Here is a 14,470-nt window from a genome sequence, read left to right on the forward strand (position 1 = left end):
CACATGTTACACATGCAATACACTGAGTCATAAATTACAGACAGTAGCCTATTGTCAAAATAGAACTCAATTGATTGAATATACTGTAGAATTTATTTCAATATGATTGAAATATATAGGCCCATGTAATCTATTTATCTTCCTCTATGGGATCGGTGTCCCCTCCACAGGACGGTTGAGCTAACGTAGGCTAATGTGATTATCATGAGGTTGTAAGTAACAAGAACATTTCCCAGGACATAGACATATCTGATATGGGTAGAAAGCTTAAATTCGTGTTAATCTAACTGCACTGTCTAATTTACAGCAGCTATTACAGTGAAAGAATACCATGCAATTGTTTGAGGCGAGTGCATAGTTATGAACTTGAAAATGTATTAATAAACCAATTAGGCACATTTGGGCAGTCTAGATACAACATTTTGAACAGAAATTCAATGGTTCATTGAATCAGTCTAAAACGTTTCACATACACTGCTCCCATCTAGTGGCCAAAATCTAAATTGCGCCTAACCTGGACTAGTACATTATGGCCTTTCTCTTGCATTTCAAAATGATGGGACAAAATAAATATAAAAACACATGTATTATCTTTCACCAGATCTAGTGTGTTATATTCTCCTACATTCATTTCACATTTCCTCAAACTTCAAAGCGTTTCCTTTCAAATGGTATCAAGAATATGTATATCCTTGCTTCAGGTCCTGAGCTACAGGCAGTTAGATTTGGGTACATGTATGTCATTTTAGACGAAAATTTAAAAAAGGGGTCCGATCCTTAATTAATGCAGTCATCTAGGCTTTCATTTGAAGCATATTTGTATCCTTCATTTTGTTATAATTGAAGTAATCAGCATCATTTTCAGACAGATAGGATCAAGATGTTTATGTTTAGCGGAGATCTTCTGTGAATAAAGTGACAAAAAAGCATCTAACAATGCACTTAGCTGTAAATAACAAGTGTTTTCAAGTGCAACTTTAATAACTATGGTTTTGGGAAACAGCTCAGAGGTTTAATTATCCTCCGACAAAAGGTTCAGTGATAATACAAACAACGGGGGGAATATCTGATAATCTGGCCTGGTAACCAGGCCAGATTATCAGATATTCCCCCCGTTGTTTGTATTATCACTGAATCTAACTAACTTAATGTAATAGACTAGTTTCAAGTTCCAAGTTTTGATGTTGCTGTGTTGCTAGCTTGATTCTTCACAGAAAACCGGGAACATTCACAGAACTTTAGCTAAGGTTCCCATTAAGTTTTAGTTAGGGGTTTATCTAACATTAGGATGATAACATCCCAATAACATTCAAGGAATGTTTTTGATAACAAGATGTTTTTTTCATTCAGATAAAAAAAAAATGAAGTAACATCTGTAACAACATCTGTAACAAGCACCACAGAACATTCCCCAAACATGCTCATTAGGTTTCGAGGTAATGTAATAACACAATGCACCAGTAATGTTTTAGAACATACTGCTGCATCAAAATGTGAGAGCAACTTTCTGTCGACATCAGTCAAATGTTTTATACAAACATTGTATAATCATCAGCACAACTGGACAGTTTTGTGTTATGAGAACATTTGTCTTGACCTAACGAATGTTCTGGGAACTTTCACAGAAACAATTTTGGTTTGTGGAGTTATTGTTTGTTCTTTGTTTTCTTTCAGGTGAGGCAGGACAAAATAATCTGCCTTCCCCAAAAAATGACCATGTACAACCAAACAATACTCTTACCAAATAAAACTGCTGTGCAGCCAGATGTCCCCGAGATGATGGGCCGGAAAACGAACCTGGACTTCCAGCAGTATAGCTTCATCAACCAGATGTGCTATGAGAAAGCTCTGCACTGGTACGCCAAGTACTTCCCTTACCTAGTCCTCATACACACCCTCATCTTCATGGTGTGTAGCAATTTCTGGTTCAAGTTCCCAGGTTCCAGCTCTAAGATAGAGCATTTCATCTCCATCTTGGGAAAGTGCTTCGACTCCCCCTGGACTACCAGAGCTCTGTCCGAGGTATCTGGAGAGAACCCAGAGGAGAAGGTATTGTTGGTATGTGTTTGTATGTACTGTATTTATGTATGTCTTGTATGTATTTACTGTGTGTGGGTGTGTGAATGCGTAAAATTATGTTTTGTCCAGGACTAGGCTCAATCTATATCCCGGAAAACAGCCCTATATTGTATATATTTGAAATAAAATGCATTAATCCATTCATTCATGAATTAATTCAAGGACACCAAGAAGAGTAGAGCGATCCTCAATGTGTCTATAGAGGGGAACCTGGACAACCTGGAGAAGACCCAGTCCCTCAAATCCGTCCCAGAGAAGATCGTAGTGGACAAGCCCACAGCCAGCGCCCTGGATAAGAAGGAAGGAGAACAGGCCAAAGCTCTATTTGAGAAGGTGAAGAAGTTCCGCCTGCACGTCGAAGAGGGGGACATCCTCTATGTTATGTATGTTCGCCAGACTGTTCTCAAGGTGTTCAAGTTCCTCCTCATCATCGCGTATAACAGTGCTTTAGTCTCTGAGGTGCAGATCACAGTGAAGTGCAGTGTGGACATACAGGACATGACGGGATATAAGCATTTCTCCTGTAATCACACCATGGCCCACCTGTTCTCTAAGTTGTCGTACTGTTACCTGTGCTTCGTGGCTGTGTACGGATTCACCTGCCTCTACACTTCCTACTGGCTCTTCTACCGCTCGCTGAAGGAGTACTCCTTTGAATACGTGCGGCAAGAAACGGGAATCGATGACATCCCAGACGTAAAGAATGACTTTGCCTTCATGCTGCACATGATCGACCAGTATGATCCACTGTATTCCAAGAGGTGTGAAACTTTTTCTTAAATTAGACAATTGTAAATTCTTTCAAGTGATTCAGCTCTTTGTTCTTATTGATAAGTATGTAATGCCTCCAATTGTAAAACAAACCATTCATCTGCCAATGTATGGCTGCCCTCTGCTCCAACCCTTCGAAGGGGTTATTGTGTTACTATTTTTCCTTTAGTTTATTTAGCACATTTTACAAATTTACTTTTTAAATACTCTGCATTGTTGGTTAAGGGCTTGTAAGTAAGCTTTTCATGGTAAGGTCTACACTTGTTTTATTCAGAGCATGTGACAAAGTATAATTTTGATTTCAATAAAGCAGAAGACAAGTTTCCATTGCACATCCTTTTACATCGTTTTTTTGGACAATAAAGTAATCTTCTTATTCTCTCTTTCTGTCTCTCTCTCAGGTTCGCAGTGTTCCTGTCTGAGGTCAGCGAGAACAAACTGAAACAGCTGAACCTGAACCATGAATGGACGCCAGAGAAGCTGCGTCAGAGACTGCTGACCAACCACAACGACAGACTGGAGCTGCAGCTGTTCATGCTGTCTGGGCTCCCGGACACCATCTTTGAGGTGACTGAGCTCCAGTCCCTGAAGCTAGAGATCATCAACAATGTAACCATCCCAGCTTCCATCACCCAGCTGGAAAACCTCCAGGAGCTGTCTCTGTATCAGTGTTCCTTAAAGATCCACACCACAGCCACTTCCTTCCTTAAGGAGAAACTCAAGGTATGCCATTCTGGTAGTCTTTTGGTGTGGCATGTTTTTTTTTATGTCTCTTGACTTTGTATTCTGTATTCTGTTTTTGTCTCCTACAGTATGTGGGTCAGCATTCCGGGCTCAAATCACCCAGTTTATAATGTAGTACCGTAATTTCTGGACTATTAAGTGCACCTGAATATAAGCCGCACCCACTGAATATAAAAATATATTATTTTGAACATAAATAAGCCGCACATGTCTATAAGCCGCAGGTGCCTACCGGTACATTGAAACAAATGAACTTTACACAGGCTTTAACGAAACACGGCTTGTAACAAAAATAAATAGGCTTTAACGAAACACGGCTTGTAACAAAAATAAATAGGCTTTAACGAAACACGGCTTGTAACAAAAAATACAAAAATAGCAGTAAGCTTTAGTTGTCTTTTTGCACTGAGTCAATTGCTCACGCTGCTGTTTCCAACGTCTTATCATCGACTCATTAAGACCAAGCTCCCGTGCAGCAGCTCTATTTCCTTTTCCAACAGCCAGATCAATCGCCTTCAACTTGAAAGCTGCATCATATGCATTTCTCCGTGTCTTTGCCATGATGAGGGTGACAAAATGACTACCGTAATCAGAATGATGGGAAGTTTGAGAGCGCTCGATTTAATCTAAACAGTAAACAAAAAAGTTGTTTGACCTTAACCCGTTTGGCAATTTCATTGGTCTAATGAAAGCTTCATGCCGCCCAAAAACTGAGCACGTCACAGAATGTGTTTTAAAAAAAATAAAAAAATTAATTGAAAGCGGGAAAAGTCCATATATTAGCCGCGTCATTGTTTAAGCCGCGAGGTTCAAAGCCTGGGAAAAAAGTTGCGGCTTATAGTCCGGAATTTACGCTATATACTATAGTTATTACTGTAGTGTTTTGCGGACTGTAGTGTTTTTGATGACATTACTGTAGTATTTACTGTAGTGTTTTTGGAGTCAAGTATTGTTATGAACCCAATTACTAGCCTATGGATATTGATGCACTCGCTTTGTCTAGAGGTCCTATGCCTAGTTACAGAGCCTTCAAAAGTTATTCACACCCCTTGTCATTTTCCACATTTTGTTGTGCTACAAAGTGGGATTAAAATGTATTTAATTGTCATATTTTGTCAACGGTCTACACGAAATAAGTGATAGAAGAAAAATTCCAACAATTTGTAAAAAAAAAAGTTAACATTTGCCCATTATTCTTTTCAAAATTCAAACTCTGACAAAATGGTTGCTTATCATTGTTAGTCAACCACTTTCAGGTCTTGCCATTGATTTGTAAGCAGATGTAAGTCAAAACTGTAACTCGGCCACTGATGAACGTTCACTGTCTTCTTAGTAAGCAACTACAGTGTAGATTTGGCCTTGTGTTTTAGGTTATTGTCCTGCGAAAGGTCAATTAATCTCCCAGTGTCTGGTGGAAAGAAGACTGAACCAGGTTTTCCTTTATGATTTTGTCTGTGCTTAGCTCCATTCTGTTTTTTTATCCTGAAATCTCCCCAGTCTTTAACGATTACAAGCATACCCATAACATGATACAGCCACCGCTATGCTTGAAAACATGGAGATTGGTACTCAGTAATGTCTTGCATTGGATATGCCCCAAACATAACACTTTGTATTCAGCACAAAAACTGAATTGCTTTGCCACATTTTTTGCAGTATTACTTTAGTGCCTTGTTGCAAACAGGATGCATGTTTTGGAATATTTGTATTGTGTACAGGCTTACTTCTTTTCACTCTATCAATTCGATTCGTATTGTGGAGTAACTACAATGTTGTTGAACTATTCTCAGTTTTCTCCTATCACAGCCATTAACCTCTCTAGGGGGTGTGGGACGGTAGCGTCCCACCTGGCCAACATCCGGTGAAATTGCAGAGCGCCAAATTCAAATTAAATGACTATAAATATTTCACTTTCATGAAATCACAAGTGTAATACATCAAAATAAAGCTTAACTTGTTGTTAATCCAGCCGCCGTGTCAGATTTCAAAAAGGCTTTACGGTGAAAGCAAACCATGTGATTATCTGAGGACAGCGCTCAGCACACAAAACATTACATACAGTTACCAGCCAAGTAGATTAGTCACGAAAGTCAGAAATAGCATTAAAATTAATCACTTACCTTTGATGATCTTTGTATGGTTGCACTCACAAGACTCCCAGTTACACAATAAATGTTCGTTTTGTTCGATAAAGTCCCTCTTTATATCCAAAAACCTCCATTTTGTTGCTACATTTTGTTCAGTAATCCAATGGCTCAATTGCGGTCACAAGAGGCAGACAAATTCCAAATAATATCCGTAAAGTTTGTAGAAACATGTCAAACAATGTTTATAATCAATCCTCAGGTTGTTTTTTAGCCTAAATAATCTATAATAATTAAACCGGACAATAGCGTCGTCAATATAAAAGAAAAACAAGAAAGGCGCACTCTCAGACGCTCGCAGGAAAGAGCTCTGGGGACATCCCACTATCCACTGACTCAAAGTTGTCATTCTCCCTCATTTTTCAGAATAAAAGCCTGAAACAATGTCTAAAGACTGTTCACAACTAGTGGAAGCCATAGGGAACGGAATCTGGGTCCTATTCCTGTAAATGTTGGACAGGCTTTCATTGGAAAAACAGCCATTTTAAAATAATGGCACTTCCTGGATGGATTTTCCTCAGGTTTTTGCCTGCCATTTCAGTTCTGTTATATTCACAGACATTATTTTAACAGTTTTAGAACTTTGGAGTGTTTTTTTATCCAAATCAACTAATTATATTATTATCCTAGCCTCTGGACCTGAGTAGCAGGCAGTTTTCTTTGGGCACACTTTTCATCCAGAGGTAAAAATAGTGCCCCCTACCCTAGTGAGGTTAAACTCTGTAACCATTTTAAAGTCACCATTGAGTGGTTTCCTTCCTCTCCGGCAACTCAGTAAGAAGGACACCAATATCTTTGTAGTGACTGGAGGTATTGATACACCTATCTAGCAATAGGTGCCCTTTTTTGCGAGGCATTGGAAAACCTGGCTGGTCTTTGTGGTTGAATCTGTGTTTGAAATTCACTGCTTGACTGAGGGAACTTACAGATAATTGTACGTGTGGGGTACAGAGATGAGGTAGTCATTAAACAAATCATGTTAAACGCTATTATTGCCATGCAACTTATTTTGTGAATTGTTAAGCACATTTTTACTCATGAACTTATTAAGGCTTTCCATAGCAAAGGGGGTATATACTTATTGACTCAAGACATTTCATCTTTTCATTTTTCATTAATTTGTAAAAAGAAAAATATAAAACATAATTCCAGTGACCAAAACATCTTAATTTAATCAAGTTCATATTCAGGCTGTAACACAACAAAATGTGAAAAGTCAAGGGGTGTGAATACTTTCTGAAGGCACTGTACATGGTCTGTAACCTGAAGGAATGTGTGCATCTATGTGAGTAATTAGCGTATGTGCCTCGGTGTTGAATGTACACTACCGTTCAAGAGTTTTGGGTCACTTAGAAATGTTCTTGTTTTTGAAAGAAAATCTTTTTTTTGTCCATTAAAATTACATCATATTGATCAGAAATACAGTGTAGACATTGTTAATGTTGTAAATGACTATTGTAGCTGGAAACTGCAGATTTTTTATGGCATATCTACATAGGCATACAGAGGCCCATTGTCAGCAACCCTCAATCCTGTGTTCCAATGGCACGTTGTGTTAGCTAATCCTAGTTATTCATTTTAAAAGGCTAATTGATCATTAGAAATCCCTTTTGCAATTATGTTAGTACAGTTGAAAACTGTTCTGATTAAAGAAGCAATAAAACTTCTTTAGACTAGTTGAGTATCTGGAGCATCAGCATTTGTGGGTTCGATTGTCCAGAAACAAAGATTTTTCTTCTGAAACTTGTCAGTCTATTCTTGTTCTGAGAAATGAAGGTGCGAGAAATTGCCAAGAAACTGAAGATCTCGTACAACGCTCTGCACTACCATCACAGAACAGCGCAAACTGGGTCTAACCAGAATAGAAAGAGGAGTGGGAGTGCACAACTGAGCAAGAGGACAAGTACATTAGAGTGTCTAGTTTGAGAAACAGATGCCTCACAAGTCCTCAAATGGCAGCTTCATTAAATAGTACCCGCAAAACACCAGTCTCAACGTCAACAGTGAAGAGGCGACTCCGGGTTACTCTTAAAATTCAACATTTGTGTACAATTTCTACTTAAAATATCAAAGGGACTCAAAAGGCATTCATTTTATTGGAACAACACATGTGTATTTTGTCTGCTGTTGTTGTTGACATTTCATTTCCATGCAGGGATTAATGAAGTATCTATATATCTATCTATCTCTATCTAAGGTGCTCAGGGTGAAGTTTGATGACAGCAGGGAGCTACCTCATTGGCTGTACCACCTGCGGAATCTAGAGGAGCTCTACCTCATTGGCTCACTGAGTCCTGACGCTTCGAAGAATGTGGGTCTGGAGTCCCTGAGGGAGCTGAAGCATCTGAAGACCCTCTCGATCAAAAGTAACTTTACAAAGATCCCCCAGTCCATTGTGGACGTGTCCAGCCACCTGCAGAGGCTGTACATCTACAATGACTGCACCAAGCTGGTGATGCTCAACAACCTGAAGAAAATGGTGAACTTGACTGAATTGGAGCTGGTGCACTGTGACCTGGAACGCATCCCACATGCTATCTTTAGCCTCACAAATCTACAGGTATGATATACTATACTATGACTGCCTGATATGATCGTCTACAGTGTCTAAAAACTCTGAGTAGTCGGCCTACAGGTGTGATTTACTGTAACTGCCTGCTATGATTGCATACAGTGTCACACAACTAGGGTTGCCAAAATATATATGTATGGCCAATTGCTATAATATTGTGGAATTACACTTATAATAAAAATGTTTTACTCTTAACTCTACAGGAGTTGGACCTGAAGGAAAACAACCTGCACTCCATTGAGGAGATAGTCAGCTGCCAGCACCTTCGCAAACTGACGTGCCTGAAACTCTGGCACAACAGTATCTGCTACATCCCTGAGCACATCAAGAAGCTGGGCAGCCTGGAGCGCCTCTACTTCAGCCACAACAAGATAGGGATCTTGTCCCCACACCTGTTCTTATGCAACAAGCTTCGTTACCTGGACCTGTCCAACAATGACATCCGGTTCATTCCACCAGAGATCGGCGTCCTACAGAGTCTTCAGTATTTCTCTGTCACGTGCAACAAGATCGAGAACCTCCCAGACGAGCTCTTCTTTTGCAAGAAGCTCAAAACCCTCAAGCTGGGCAAGAATATGCTGTCGTTGCTCTCACCAAAGATCTCATACCTGGTTCTATTGACACATCTGGAACTGAAGGGCAACCATTTTGAGCTCCTGCCTCCAGAGCTGCGGTTCTGTCGGGCGTTGAAGCGTGGCGGCCTAGTAGTGGAGGACGTCCTGTTTGAAACCTTGCCTTCGGATATCAGAGACAAAATGAAGGCTGAGTGAAATGCTTTACAGTATCTATGCAAAGGACCCTGCCATACACTAGCGTCCTGTCCAGGGGGTGTACTTGTACATCAAGCTGCCTTACATAAACAGGAGATTGGCTTCTGCCATATGGGCCATTCTGGCTTGGACAAGCCAATTTACATGTCTGTGCAAAAATAAAATGCCAATTTTGTCTTAATCTGACAATCATAGTCAACCAAAATTGTAGATTTTACTGTATACTTAGCTCATCATGATCAAACTCTAAACACTATACCCTCAGTTCGTAATGGGGAACTGTTATGATATTCATGGGTGTATGTTTTTGAGTATTATGTCTAAGTGTTGCTATATAACAGAAGGAAATATGTTGTAATTTAATGGTTCTTAACAATATAATTAGTCACAGGCATGGTATACTTAGCCCTGGTACCAGCCTATTTGTGCCAGGGGACAACAAATGCCCACTTTCATTGAAGCCACGGAAGTTCATGGCTGACTGCAGTTTTGCAGGCATTGATAGCAGAAAACAGGATCCCCATTATAGTGAATGAAAAAATGTCAATCTTTGTGGTCAATGCGCTATTGCATCTTCACATAAGAATGAATGGTGTCATGTGATGGATGTCTTTGTCCATTCATATATACAGTCATTGATTTGTGCTAACATTCGACTGCTTGTACTCGTAATGTTTTGCATGACATGGAGTGTAGTGGCAATGAGTGGAATGATAGCATAAACAGATATGGGACCAAGCTAAGGTATACTGTCCATCAGATGATATCAATTACTAGATTGCTTGTTCTTGTATTGTCGATACTGTTATTTATTACACTGTAATGTATTGTGCAGTTTGTCTAGCACGCTTCATTCAACATAAACTGGATAGAATGCAGGCTTATAATCAGAAAGATAGAATGCATACTAGAATGAAAATTGTTAAGAATTCTCTAGTCTGTGGGGTAAAAGTGGGGAGAAGCATTCAAGGCAGGTGTCCTCTAGCCATCTCTATGGTCACTTGAGGACAGACGGCATTCATGACAGGTGTGCCCTCTAACCAGCTCTATGGCCAGGTACAAAAACAGGCAGGTTTGAGGGCACCTCCTTTCAATTCCGGCAGAGACGGTAGAGAAGCAAAACATCCCACACCCACATTTTTCCTGATCGAGGCGGGGCCACTCTGGTCTACTTATTGCCCTGACCCCGCGGAAGGGGTGCCCCAGAGACTAGGGAAAGGAGATATCTCACTGGCTTTTTTTTTCTGGTCGGGGAGGGTGGAGCGAGTGGGAAGGGGACAATAAGTAGACCAGCGACAGCTGTTCCCTCTTTCATGTGAGCATGCCAGATATTATAGAGGCAGTGAGCTCACACTGGAAAGCATGCTTAAAGTATTTTTAGCATATTTGAGCATATTAGCGTATGTGCTACTGTGCATCTGCTGGTACAGTGTGAATATCTTTGAATGCATCAATGTTAACTCTTTAGGGACTATTGTGATGAGTCCAAAGACCAACATTGGAGTGAATCTGACTTTTGTCTATGAGAATATTTTTATGATAAGTTTTACATAGTTAATTGTTAGTAGTTCAAAGGATTAAAATGGACAGACACATAAAATCTGATTTCCTGATTTATCAATAAGTCAGACATCTCCAAACCAATCCCTTAGCTTTTCTCAAACTAAGTATTTAAGATATGTACCATGAGGCTATATACCTTGTTATTTGGAAATGGTTCATGAGAAGAAGTGTTTAGGATTTCCAAGAGGGAGGGAAATCTATCCTGACGGATCTTATGGGTTCTTGAGGCAAATTGTTCAGCATGAGAAATGACACGTAGGTACAAAGTTTTTTATTAAGTCTCTAGGTCAAATGGGGCAGGGGAAATGAGGGTTTAAGTGAGACTACTTATAACAGTGCCACCTACAGGCCAATTGGTGCCATTATTTTTTATCAAGTTCCTCATGGCCTCTAGTTTATGTCTGCCCAGTACCACGTACCTATAGAAGCATTTTAGCCACAGACTGTTATACTAGTTGTCTTTGTTTTATACATTTGCAATTATATAAGGAATCGGTAACTCATTCTCCTTCTAAGAAACAAGGTTGTCCACTTGATTTCAACTTCTGAACAAAGTGGACAGGCTAGAATGCTGTTCAAACAGTTGGAGATGTACAGAAGGGTATGTTAATAATAATTCAACTGTTCTACCTTGCTAGCTAGCAAATAGATCCAAGTTGGCTTGACTTTAATTATAAAGATGAGCCGTCTACTCACTAGCACGTGGGGGCTTGTGCTTGGTAATAGAGCTGGGTGGCAAAAATCTATATCGTGATAAATTGCCTGAATTGATGTGATAACGATAAATATAATGATACGTTTATAACATTAACCTCTACAGGATCGGTGTCGTCCCCCCTCACAGGACGGTTGAGCTAACGTAGACTAATGTGATTAGCATGGGGTTGTAAGAACATTTTCCAGGACATAGACAAATGATATAAGCAGAATGCTTACATTTTTGTTAATCTAACTGCACTGTCCAATTTACAGTAGCTATTACAGTGAAAGAATACCATGCTATTGTTTGAGGAGAGTGCACAGGTATGAACTTGAAAATGTATCAATTAACCAATTAGGCACATTCAGGCAGACTTCATACAGAAATCATACAGAAATCCAATGGTTCATTGGATCAGTCGAAAACTTTGCTCATACACGGCAGGTAGCCTAGGGGTGGCAGGTTAGAGCGTTGGGTCAGTAACCAAAAGGTTTCTGGAAAATGAACGCTCTCATCCACGCTCGTCATAACACTACAGCCAAAATGGGAGCCACCTGGAAAAACTACAAATTCTAGCTCATTTTTTCAAAAAACAAGCCTGAAACTCTTTCTAAAGACTGTTGACATCTAGTGGAAGCCCTTAGGAACTGCAATCTGGGAGGAATTATTTTTATATTCCCATTGACAGCCATTCTAATCAGTGATGAGCTGGGGGGGAAAATGCTGGATGGATTGTCCTCCGGGTTTCTGCGTGCCATATCAGTTCTGTTATACTCACAGACATTATTTTAACAGTTTTGGAAACTTTAGAGTGTTTTCTATCCAATACTACCAATTATATGCATATCCTAGCTTCTGGTTCTGAGTAACAGGCAGTTTACTTTGGGCACTTCATTCATCCTAACTTCCGAATACTGCCCCCTAGCCCGAAGAAGTTAAACTATTTCAATAAAATAGTGCATTTATTAGTGGGTCTTATGCTTGTGGAAGGCTTATATTGAGCCTAAATATAATTATGCAAGCCCTGAATTCGTTAGAGTATTGCTGACTGTTTAAATGCTGTGTATTTTACTGTTAATTGTACAACAAAGCATATTTAGAGAACTTTTTTTTTTTAATTGAAAGATATATCGGGAATCACCCACAAGTTAAAATAAATCGAGATATAATTTTTTGGCCATGCCCAGCCCTAACTTCAAGTAGTAGAAGAAGAAAATGTACTACTTCGAAATGGAGATGCCTTCAATGGCGCTGCCCTTAGTCCACTCTTCAGTACATGACACACTCACATCAGGCAAGGATGCACAGGTTTCTTGGAGGCAGAAATACCCCATCGTCAACTGCGGCCATTTTTGTTTAGAAGTAATATCTAGATTTACGTCTAAACAAAAACCCTACTTTGGGTTCTTGTATGCTTACAATGTTGTTTTGATTATTGCTTGAACAGTCGCTAAGATTAAATTTGTTTGTGACCTTTGCAAAAATACCTATTTTGGATCCAGCAGTTGTTAGCTAGAATGCTAACGGACATTTTACTGGTTGAAGTTGAAGAGCTTTTTAAGTATAATGCCGTTTTTACATTATATTAAGCAAGGCATTCATACGAGTCTTAAAATCCAATTTTAATCCTAAAGTAGTCTGAAATGCACTCATAAGCAACATGTAAATGGAGGCTTCTTTTGCTGGTGGTCTATGAGAACTCCCCCTTGTTTGCAACCAATATAATAATAAATGGTGGGTTATATTTTTCCTATTGGAAATGTGTTTTTTTGAGTATCCCAACTCCCCCTGATACACCCTCGGAGACTGGGGTCATGGCCATTATCAACGGCGACCCTGGAGCAATTAGGGTTAAGTGCCTTGCTCAAGGGCACATCCACAGATTATTTCCACTTTCTAGGTTAGGTTACCCTTGTGCAGCAATGTTTGCAAACGCAGAAAGGAGTCTGTTCTCTCACAGACAACATAATGGGACATATACAGTGTTTCGTCCTCTAACTATCTCTGTGGTACCAACACCAAGTCAAGTAGCCATTTTGATTAATTGATCTGTTTTTTCTGTTACATGTAGTTGCTAATTGACACACCTTAAATCACTGTACACACCTTTTGAGCATTTGCTTATATTATGCTAATTAAGGCCTCTTTTTTGTGGCTATTGCATTGCTGCTTGAAATCTTTTCGTGAGCTTTATATTGTTTGATTGCCTGCCATATGCTATGCTATGTAGCCACAGCTAGCTTGCTCTAGCTTTTGTCTTCTATGCCACATGCAATTGCAGCCTCTTTGCCATGAGATTTGTTGTATTGCTGCACTAATTATGTATAGCTTTACTCATTTACATTGTATTTGTATATTGTCATTGCATTGATATTCATATTATACAAGTTAACAGCCACATAATTATGCACATTATTGCGTGTTATTATTTGTAGATTTTACTTTTGTAGATAAACCACACATACCTGCGTACCAGTAACTCGAGACCTCGGGACTATAAGGTTCTAACTGTCATTTTTGTTAAAATAAACTCAGCAAAAAAAGAAACTGTCAACTGCATTTATTTTCAGCAAACTTAACGTGTAAATATTTGTATGAACATAAGATTAAACAACAGACATAAACTGAACAAGTTCCACAGACATGTGACTAACATAAATTGAATAATGTGTCCCTGATCAAGGGGGGGGGTCAAAATCAAAAGTAACAGTCAGTATCTGGTGTGGCCACCAGCTGCATTAAGTACTGCAGTGCATCTCCTCCTCATGGACTGCACCAGATTTGCCAGTTCTTGCTGTGAGATATTACCCCACTCTTCCACCAAGGCACCTGCAAGTTCCCGGACATTTCTGGGGGGAATGGTGCTAGCCCTCACACTCCGATCCAACAGGTCCCAGACATGCTCAATGGGATTGAGATCCGGGCTCTTCGCTGGCCATGGCAGAACACTGACATTCCTGTCTTGCAGGAAATCACGCACAGAACGAACACTATGGCTGGTGGCATTGTCATGCTGGAGGGTCATGTCAGGATGAGCCTGGGAAGAGGATGTCTTCCCTGTAACGCACAGCAGTGAGATTGCCTGCAATGACAACAAGCTCAGTCCGATGATGCTGTGACACACCGC

General features: G+C 39.8%; 1 protein-coding gene across 2 annotated transcripts in view; it reads left to right on the forward strand.

Annotated features, from left to right (window-relative positions):
• The window catches only part of LOC106560306 (volume-regulated anion channel subunit LRRC8C), a 52,053-nt gene extending 38,163 nt beyond the window's left edge, over nucleotides 1–13,890 (forward strand). The window contains exons 3-7 of one of the 2 annotated variants that reach the window (XM_014123066.2): nucleotides 1,675–2,058; nucleotides 2,242–2,840; nucleotides 3,252–3,573; nucleotides 7,936–8,298; nucleotides 8,514–13,890. In XM_014123066.2, coding sequence (XP_013978541.1) covers nucleotides 1,675–2,058; nucleotides 2,242–2,840; nucleotides 3,252–3,573; nucleotides 7,936–8,298; nucleotides 8,514–9,080 — 2,235 coding nt within the window. In that variant the 3' untranslated portion in view covers nucleotides 9,081–13,890. The remainder of the gene's footprint in view (nucleotides 1–1,674; nucleotides 2,059–2,241; nucleotides 2,841–3,251; nucleotides 3,574–7,935; nucleotides 8,299–8,513) is intronic. The other variant, XM_014123070.2, reaches the window with a different exon arrangement.
• The last annotated feature ends 580 nt before the right edge of the window (nucleotides 13,891–14,470 follow it).

Source organism: Salmo salar, chromosome ssa10 (genome assembly GCF_905237065.1).
Source record: "Salmo salar chromosome ssa10, Ssal_v3.1, whole genome shotgun sequence".
Classification (NCBI taxonomy): domain Eukaryota; kingdom Metazoa; phylum Chordata; class Actinopteri; order Salmoniformes; family Salmonidae; genus Salmo; species Salmo salar.